The sequence below is a fragment of the Salmo trutta genome, chromosome 4 (genome assembly GCF_901001165.1).
Source record: "Salmo trutta chromosome 4, fSalTru1.1, whole genome shotgun sequence".
NCBI classification, from domain to species: Eukaryota; Metazoa; Chordata; class Actinopteri; order Salmoniformes; family Salmonidae; genus Salmo; species Salmo trutta.
In genome coordinates this window covers 19,444,085-19,453,988 of record NC_042960.1, presented here as the reverse complement: position 1 = coordinate 19,453,988, position 9,904 = coordinate 19,444,085, and the positions used below count along the sequence as shown (strand labels likewise).

At 44.9% G+C, this 9,904-nt stretch overlaps 1 protein-coding gene across 1 annotated transcript; it reads right to left on the bottom strand.

Moving 5' to 3' along the window:
* Window positions 1-6,755: 6,755 nt before the first annotated feature.
* On the bottom strand, window positions 6,756-7,850 carry LOC115191617 (5-hydroxytryptamine receptor 4). The gene has a single exon (XM_029749404.1). It carries the CDS (start codon window positions 7,848-7,850, stop codon window positions 6,756-6,758), a length of 1,095 nt encoding a protein of 364 aa, XP_029605264.1.
* Between the last annotated feature and the right edge of the window lie 2,054 nt (window positions 7,851-9,904).

Here is a 9,904-nt window from a genome sequence, read left to right as displayed (position 1 = left end):
ATCTTCCTAGAGCTGGTCGCCCGGCCAAACTGAGCAATCGGGGGAGAAAGGCTTTGGTCAGGAAGGTGACCAAGAACCCGATGGTCACTCTGACAGAGCTCCAGAGTTTCTGTGGAAATGGGAGAACTTTCCAGAAGGACAACCATCTCTGCAGCACTCCACCAATCAGGCCTTTATGGAGAGTGGCCAGACGAAAGCCATTCCTCAGTAAAAGGCACATGGAGTTTGCCAAAATGCGCCTAAAGGACTCTCAGACCATGAGAAACACTAAACTTTGGTCTGATGAAACCAAGATTGAACACTGTCTGGAGGAAACCTGGTACCATCCCTACAGTGAAGCATGGTGGTGGCAGCATCATGCTGTGGGGATGTTTTCAGTGGCAGGGTCTGGGAGACTAGTTAGAATTGAGGGAAAGATACACGGAGTAAAGTACAGAGAAATCCTTCATGAAAACCTGCTCCAGAGCACTCATGACCTCAGACTGGGGTGATGGTTCACCTTCCAACAGGACAATGACCCTAAGTGCACAGCCAAGAAAACGCATGAGTGGCTTCGGACAAGTCTCTGAATGTCCTTGAGTGGCCCAGCCAGAGCTCATACATGAACCTGATCGAACATCTCTGGAGAGACCTGGAAATCGCAACAACGCTCCCCATCCAACCTGACAGAGCTTGAGAGGATCTGCAGAGAAGAATGGGAGAAACTCCCCAAATACAGATGTGCCAAGCTTGTATCATCATACCCAAGAAGACCCAAGACTGTAATCGCTGCCAAAGGTGCTTCAACAAAGTACTGAGTAAGTAAAGGGTCTGAATACTTATGTAAATGTGACATATCCAAGCTGAATCACATCCAGCCGTGATTGGGAGTCGCCTAGGGATAGGCCGTCATTGTTAATAAGAATTTGATCTTAACTGGCTTGCCTAGTTAAATTAAATGAAATAAATATATATATATATTTCTGGTTTTATTTGTAGTAAATTAGCAAACATTTCTAAAAATCCGTTTATGCGTTTATGCGTCATTATGGGGCATTGTGTGTAGATTGATGGGGGGGGGAACAATTTAATCAATTTTAGATTAAGGCTGTAACGTAACAAAAATGTGGAAAAAGTCAAAGTGTCTGAATACTTTCCAAATGCACTGTACATGTCCATGGTGTAAGTAAATGCAGTAAACCACTCATTATAAACTCACTAGTAATCCCTAAGGATTTAGTATGACATACACATGACTTTACTGACAAACTTAACTGGTGCAACACAGCTGTAGGATGGTAACCTACTGTGTTATAACATAAACTATTACCCAGCCTATGAGGTGCATCCTCCATCAGAGCTTGTTATGATGTTTCTTGCAGACTAAAACAGCCATAACAAATGATGCTCTATGAGCTGTGAGAACACATCTGCCATACTCATCAAACAGCCTATATAACCTTTTGCAAGTAGAGAAGTTTCATTTTCCTTTTCCTCTTCCAAATCACCAATCCCATGCAGGGAGAACTGTTGTTATCACAATAATCATCCAAGCAAGGGCAGATTGGGAAGTCCAGGAGGACACGTGTTTTAACGCCTCTCAAAGGCTTCCCGCTGTGATGAAATAGGGTAGGGTCCTTTTTTAGGAAGGAAGGAAGTTATAGGAAGAAACATTCGAATAATGGAACGGTTTGATTTTCTAGTGAGAAGGTAAACCATATGGAGTTACACATCAGATTCTGTATAGGTAAACATGGGAAATGTGTATTCCTCTTCTTCTCATCTTCCTTACACAAGCCAGATCTCAAGACTCTTTGCCACAGATGAAGGATGGAGAAGCAAATCTGAAATATGTGTGTGTGGTGTGCCTGTGTGCGTGTGCGTGTGCGTGTGCGTGTGAGTGTGCGTGTGCGTGTGTGTGTGTGTGTGTGTGTGTGTGTGTGTGTGCATGGGTTCTTCCTGTTGCACCTCCAGATGACTAATCCACCTGAGGTGTGTGTGAGATGTGAATCTCTCTGGGAGTAAACAGAAAGCACTCAGCATGACAAAGCTATGCTTCAAGTCACAATCTGTTATCCTATCTGTCTCTCCACTCCCCCTGGTTCTGCCATAAATATATATCTTGTAAAATTCAACTAAATGTTCCCAAAATGATATCACTCAGTATTCTGCTTGAAGGATATATTTTTTCTTGGCTGTTTTCAATGTTGGGCCGGATCTGATTTAGTTGTGGTTCATATGGTCTCTAAAAGAAAGTGGAGACTCACTTTGTTAGAATAGAGAGCGGAGAGAACGTTTGTGAGATGTGTTTTTGGACAAAGTACATAGAAGTACACAGGTGGAATTTCCTTTCTCATCTTGTTCCATTCCCTCTTTTCATTCTTCACATTGTTATTCACTTACACCCTCTCCTTCTCTTACTTGTTCTCTCCTTTTCCTCTCTCTCTCTCTCTCTCTCTCTCTCTCTCTCTCTCTCTCTCCTCTTCTCCCACTCTCGTTCTCTCTCCTTGGCATGGACCTGAAGTCCATCCTCCCCCTTATTATTCTTATTTGGCACGGCCAGACTGGCTGGTGCCAGTGCTTGACCCTGTCTGTCCAGTCACAGGCAGTAATCATTTCATAAGCACCATTTAATCAAAACATAACCATATTTCCGATTCTATTTTCGCCTGGCTATTTCCTCGAACAAATATGTCCTGAGAGGCAATCTAAACCCAAGTGTTTATACCGTATGTGTTTGCATGCGTGAGTGTGTGTGTGTGTGTGCGCGCATACTGCTTTATTACAGCAATCAATTTGAAACTAGTTAGTAATGGGTCCACACTTGGCAGGGGACACATCGCACATTCATGGCCAAGTCATATAGAGACCATCCTCTTATTATAAACTAGTTGAGCCAAATTACTTCTGTGTGCTTCCCTCTTCTCTAATCAACACGGTAGTCGGTAGTGAGAAGAACTCTATGCAAACAGAGTGTGGACAGTATCCTCATTATAAGGTGACTATATAAGATCATAAAAACTTTCATCAGAGTTGTGTACAAGGTTATTATAATACATTAAAACTGAAACGAAAACCAATCATGAAAAAAATATTTAGTAAACTGAAATAAAATAATTAACAAACCTGTTTGAAAAACTAAAACTATACTGAAACTATTATCTTTGACTCCAAAACAAACTTTTTTATTTTATTTTTTTATTTAACCAGGTAGGCCAATTGAGAACAAGTTCTCATTCACAACTGCAACCTGCCCAAGATAAAGCAAAGCAGTGCGACACAAAAAACAACACAGAGTTACACATATAATAAACAAATGTACAGTCAATAACACAATAGAAAAGAAAGTCTATATACGGTGTGTGCAAATGGCGTGAGGAGGTAAGGCAATAAATAGGCCATAGTAGCGAAGTAATTACAATTCAGAAAAGTAACACTGGAGTGATAGATGTGCAGATGATGATGTGCAAGTAGAAATACTGGTGTGCAAAAAAGTAAATAAAAACAATATGGGGATGAGGTAGGTAGATTGGGTGGGCTATTTACAGATGAGCTGTGTACAGCTGCAGCGATCGGTTAGCTGCTCTGATAGCTGATGTTTAAAGTTAGTGAGGGAGATATAAGTCTCCAACTTCAGCAATTTTTGCAATTCGTTCCAGTCATTGGCAGCAGAGAATTGGAAGGAAAGTTGGCCAAAGGGGGTGTTGGCTTTGGGGATGACCAGTGAGATATACCTGCTGGAGCGCGTGCTAAGGGTGGGTGTTGTTATCGTGACCAGTGAGCTGAGATAAGGCGGGGCTTTACCTAGCAAAGACTTATAGATGACCAGGAGCCAGTGGGTCTGGCGACGAATATGTAGCGAGGGCCAGCCGACGAGAGCATACAGATCGCAGTGGTGGGTGGCATATGAGGCTTTGGTGACAAAATGGATGGCACTGTGATAGACTACATCCAGTTTACTGAGTAAAGTGTTGGAGGCTATTTTGTAAATGACATTGCCGAAGTCGAGGATTGGTAGGATAGTCAGTTTTACGAGGATATGTTTGGTGGCATGAGTGAAGGATGCTTTGTTGCGAAATAGGAAGCCGATTCTAGATTTCATTTTGGATTGGAGATGTTTAAAATGAGTCTGGAAGGAGAGTTTACAGTCTAGCCAGACACCTAGGTATTTGTAGTTCTCCACATATTCTAAGTCAGAGAGTAGTGATGCTAGAAGGGCGGGCGGGTGCAGGCAGCGATTAGTTGAAAAGCATGCATTTAGTTTTACTGGCGTTTAAGAGCAGTTGAAGGCCACGGAAGGAGTGTTGCATGGCATTGAAGCTCGTTTGGAGGTTTGTTAACACAGTGTCCAAAGAAGGGCCAGATGTATACCGAATGGTATATATATATACAGAGAAAAGGGTCGGCCCGAGATTTGAACCCTGTGGTACCCCATAGAGACTGCCAGAGGTCCGGACAACAGGCCCTCCGATTTGACACACTGAACTCTATTTGAGAAGTAGTTAGTGAACCAGGCGAGGCAGTCATTAGAGAAACCAAGGCTGTTGAGTCTGCCGATAAGAATACGGTGACTGACAGAGTCGAAAGCCTTGGCCAGGTCGATGAAGACGGCTGCAAAGTACTGTCTTTTATCGATGGCGGTTATGATATCGTTTAATACCTTGAGCGTGGCTGAGGCGCACCCGTGACCAGCTCGGAAACAGGATTGCACAGCGGAGAAGGTACGGTGGGATTCGAAATGGGCAGTGATCTGTTTATTAACTTTCGAAGACTTTGGAAAGGCAGGGCAGGATGGATATAGGTCTGTAACAGTTTGGGTCTCGAGTGTCACCCCCTTTGAAGAGGGGGATGACCGCGGCAGCTTTCCAATCTTTAGGGATGTCGGACGATACAAAAGAGAGATTGAACAGACTGGTAATAGGGGTTGCAAAAATGGCAGCGGATAATTTTAGAAAGAGAGGGTCCAGATTGTCTAGCCCATTTGATTTAAAATAAAATAAAACCCAGCATAAATTATGTTTAGTTTTAGTTTCGTTAAACTTTGGCCAAAAACCGAATGGGGTTTTCAAGCTTTTTGGGCATTTTCAAGCAACTGAATCTGGCGGGTTAATGTGGCCAGGAGATGGCGATGTTTCATAAAGGCCTAGCTTGTGCATCCCTGTCACTAGCTTTCACTTGCTAAAAGATCAAAAAAACATCTAGGTGGCTAACTTTCATTATTCTTATATGAAAATCACCATATTTTTTTGCACCAGTCTTGGCGCTATTCCTTTCAAATCCAAGTCACATTAAGATTAATCCCAAATGTGTGACTGAGTCTGGTGAACCAACGTGTCAAATTTGGCCTTCGTTAGCCAATATAGAAAGACCGGGAGAAACTTCCGGCGCGTTGGCTTAATCAGCTGAATCTGCCAACCAATCATCTCCCACAACACTTTCCCCCTAGCCCTCCCCGGTACGCTAGCACAAGCACAAAGCCATGCCTCGCAGTCGTGTGATTTGATGATGACAAATACTTTACTCAAAGTCAATCCCATAGAATTCTATGGTCAGCCCCACTAAGGCTAACTTTGAATCGTTGATGTACCAGGCTTATATGCACTGTGAGCAATAGCCTGGGGACAAGGTTACATTAAGATTGACTTTATAATTTAAACTTAGCCTAACCTTAGCTCTCAAGAACCCAAGGACATACAGCCATAGGGTTCTAATTTGAACAATAATTATTGACCACAGAGGGGCCTACATGTACAACTGTACAGACACTGTGCCTACAAGTTGATAATCACTGCGTTCAATACGTAAACTTCAGAAATTCTACTTTCATATCAGCCCAAAATTATTTTACAAATACATTTTAACACAGATTCCCACTGAGGTTTTTTGAGCTAATGGAAACTTGGGAGGGAACCAAAAAAAAACCCGGCCCAAAGCTGGTACACAAAAAAAACTACTGTGGAAATCTGTGGTTTTTTGATTTTGATTTTGATACACTTAGTATCTTTTTAATTTGTAAAGTTATTTTTGGATGATAATCAAGTTGAGCGTTCAATCAAGGATCAATGGTTACTAGATAGAGCATTTCACGCTTGACCAAATCACCTCAGCTAACTGAAACTAAACTGAATTCAAAATAAAAATCAAAAAACGAATAGAAATAAAAGAAAAATATAAAAAACTACAATAACCTTGGTTGTGTACATCATTATACCCCATATATTAATAATGACGTCAATCATCATAGAAACCCAAACACTTAATCGAGTGACCAGTTCAGACAAGCAGACATGACAATTTATTTTGGATTGCTGAGGTTTTCAGAAATGCAAAATAAGAACCAGACATTGTATTTATTTACAAACTAGAATAACATTTGCTGAAGAGTATTCACTTCTTTCTTTCTTAAATGTATTTTCTTTCTCTCTTTTTTATGTATAACTGCTACTAAAATACAATGTTTATTTGCACCCTGTCATTTGAGTGTTTTGCAGTTCAATCTTGTGTTTATTTCAGTTTTGTCCCTCAGAAATGCACAGAATGTTTTAAATGTCAATTCCTTCATCAGTCAGTGGCTTAATTCTCTCTAATATAACAATAACAACTTAATCCCTTAAATTGGCCTCTACCAATTAGCCGGTATTGAAGTATTTTAAAAGTCTCCAGTCTCCTATTGGTTGTCTGTGTGTCCCGTTGCCCTCTTTCTTGGCGTGTGATAGGTCCATGCCACGTCCAGGTGTGGAGCGTTGCAATTCTATTGTGTGGAGTGTTGCAATCTCCTATTGGTTGACCTTGCGTTCGTTGCTCTCTTTTGATAAGTCCATACCCGGTGAGGAGCTCGACAGACATATCCGACATCCCATAATCATCATAAACGCCCTACGGAAGGATCTATTGAAGAACCCATACAGGAATGGGTTAAGCGACGAGTTAACGTAACCCAGCCACATGAAAAACTCCCACACCTCCACCGCTGTGCTGTAGTTGATGAAGGGATCCACGATGTTGACGGTGAAGAAGGGAAGCCAGAAGAGTAGAAAGACCCCCATGATGATCCCCAGGGTCTTGGCTGCCTTCCTCTCCCTCCTCATGGCGTTGCGGTGCCTCTGCTTCTTGCTGGAGTCCTTGCCCACCCCGGCCGAAAACTGGCTCTCCATGGCGCTGATCTGCATGGCCTGCCGCTTGGCCGCCTTGTAGATCTTCCAGTAGGCTGCCAGCATGACGCCCATGGGCAGGTAGAAGGCCACCAGGGAGGCCATGACGGCGTAGACGCGGTTGACCAGGAAGACGCAGGCGTCCTCGGGTGGCATGGGCACCATGTTCACCCCCGCCTTGTGGAGGCCCAGCATGATGGGCCCGAAGGAGATGAGTAACGGGACGGCCCAACAGACCACGATCAGGAAGGCTACCCGGCCCTGGGACATTTTCAGGTGGTAGACCAAGGGGTTACACACGGCATAGTAGCGGTCGAAGGCAATGCAGCTGAGGTGGAAGATGGATGCGGTGCACAGCATGACGTCCAGGCTGGAGTGGACCCGGCAGAAGAGGGCGCCGAAGAGCCAGCAGCCCTCCACGGTGCGCACCATGCTGTAGGGCATGACCACCAACCCCACCAGGCAGTCGGCCACCGCCAAGGACATGACGAACGAGTTGGTGGGCGACTGCAGCTGCTTGTAGTAAGCGATGGCCAAGACCACCAGGAAGTTGCCCACCACTGTGCACAAGATGCCCGCCGTAAAGAAGGCGTACAGGATCACCCGAGATGCCTGGTGCCTCGACGACGTAGCGCAGAAGTCCTCCAGGTCACCATGGAGAGAAGAAAGGTTGGCATCACCATCCAGATCCTCGGGCCATCCCAAACTGGTATTATTCATGGCTTGGTCTTGTTCTGTCAAAATACACACAACATCCATGATGTGAACGTTTTGGCATGATTTAGCAGTATGGTGAGACATTTCCAAAACAGAACATATTGCCCCTGTGAGCATTCCGTATGCTTAAACAATCTTACCAATACAAACAAATCACCCAGAATTATGTTGGTTCTGCTTAATCCATCCCTCTCCGAGGCACTTCATCATTAGTTAAACCTTAAATTGTGTGTTTTTAGCCTGGCAGAAGAAGCTAATAGTTCTGGGGCCGGGTTCGAGTTCCTATCTAGACGGCAATCTCCCTGGTGGTCTATCTGAGGAAAACCAGTCTCTCTCTCTCTCTCTCTCTCTCTCTCTCTCTCTCTCTCTCTCTCTCTCTCTCTCTCTCTCTCTCTCTCTCTCTCTCTCTCTCTCTCTCTCTCTCTCTCTCTCTCGCTCTCTGCCAGCCAGCACAAAGGAAATGACAAATGAACGATGTTGGCAAATCTTATCAGAAACAATCAAACAGTGAGACATCTCCCAGTAAACATGCTCACCCTGGCATGATTATCCCCATGTATGCTGCCAACATTTGGCCAATGCGCCTTTTCTATTTAATAGGAATTTATTTATTCATTTTTTTTTTTATACAACTTAATTAAATGCATCAATTTAGTGGGTCATTTTCCGCAAAAACTAAGAGCGTCGAGGCACGACTTCTCTTCTGTTTTGGTGCCCTGGCTACCACGGTGTGAACAGCATGAAGCGAGCCCATGCACATGGACAGATACTGTGTGTGAACAGTCACACACAGAGAGCGAAGTCTTGCATCTCACTCATCTCAATATCTGCAGTGCTGCTCGTGGCAAAGTCATTTTGCTGAGTCCACCTTTAAGTTTCTCATATAACATATGCACTTAAGTTTTTTTTAAGTAAGATGACTTCATCATGGGCAGTGTACAATATTTTTTTTTATGTATCCATCACACAACAGAACACTTGTGCCTCAAAAATAACTGTGTACAAACCACGCCCCCAAATATTCTGAAGAGCCCCCGCCTTTAGCTGGGCTTGGTGTGGGCTAGCCCCTGTTGGGCTTGGTGTGGGCTAGCCCCTGTTGGGCTGGTGTGGGCTGGCCCCTGTTGGGCTGGTGTGGGCTAGCCCCTGTTGGGCTGGTGTGGGCTAGCCCCTGTTGGGCTTGGTGTGGGCTGGCCCCTGTTGGGCTGGTGTGGGCTAGCCCCTGTTGGGCTGGTGTGGGCTAGCCCCTGTTGGGCTGGTGTGGGCTGGCCCCTGTTGGGCTGGTGTGGGCTAGCCCCTGTTGGGCTGGTGTGGGCTAGCCCCTGTTGGGCTGGTGTGGGCTGGCCCCTGTTGGGCTGGTGTGGGCTGGCCCCTGTTGGGCTGGTGTGGGCTAGCCCCTGTTGGGCTGGTGTGGGCTAGCCCCTGTTGGGCTGGTGTGGGCTGGCCCCTGTTGGGCTGGTGTGGACTGGCCCCTTTTGGGCTGGTGTGGGCTGGCCCATGCTCACCTTGCTCAACTACCCACATGGGGTCAATGGGGTCATGTTTGCTGGGATGATGCTTATGTGGGACTCAGCGGCCATTTTGGAAAACTGTCAAGCACAATGCAAAAGAAAGCACTTTGTTTGACCTTCCCTGGGCTCCCTTTTCCCCAGTGGAACCTTCAAGAATATTCCCCTGTGGATACAGCTGTCATCAGTTCTGTTGGAATGGAACTGTCCAGCAGGAAACATAATCACACACTGTGACAGATAGACAGGCATAACATTTTACACCTTTCAACTGAACCCTTTGGGTGACCCATTTAATTTAACCATGGCACAAAGCAGTATCCTCCTTTCTCTCCTGAACGTAACTGATGCTTGCAGGGTGTTCTGGGGATTTCCTATCTGGCAGGTTGGTAGAGTAGGTTGTTAGTGGTCAAGTATGGTGTCCATATTAGAATAGCATCTGTCCACAAACTGTCCGAATATGTCCACTATACTCCTGAGAAGGGCTGGTTGAAAGCAGGGTTAGCACTGCTTTGCTGTTGCAGTGATAATGTCTAATCTGTTAGACATGAT

Bases quoted from the DNA above. Each gene is read 5' to 3' on its own strand.
- LOC115191617 (XM_029749404.1), bottom strand. From the start codon at position 7,850: ATGAATAATACCAGTTTGGGATGGCCCGAGGATCTGGATGGTGATGCC.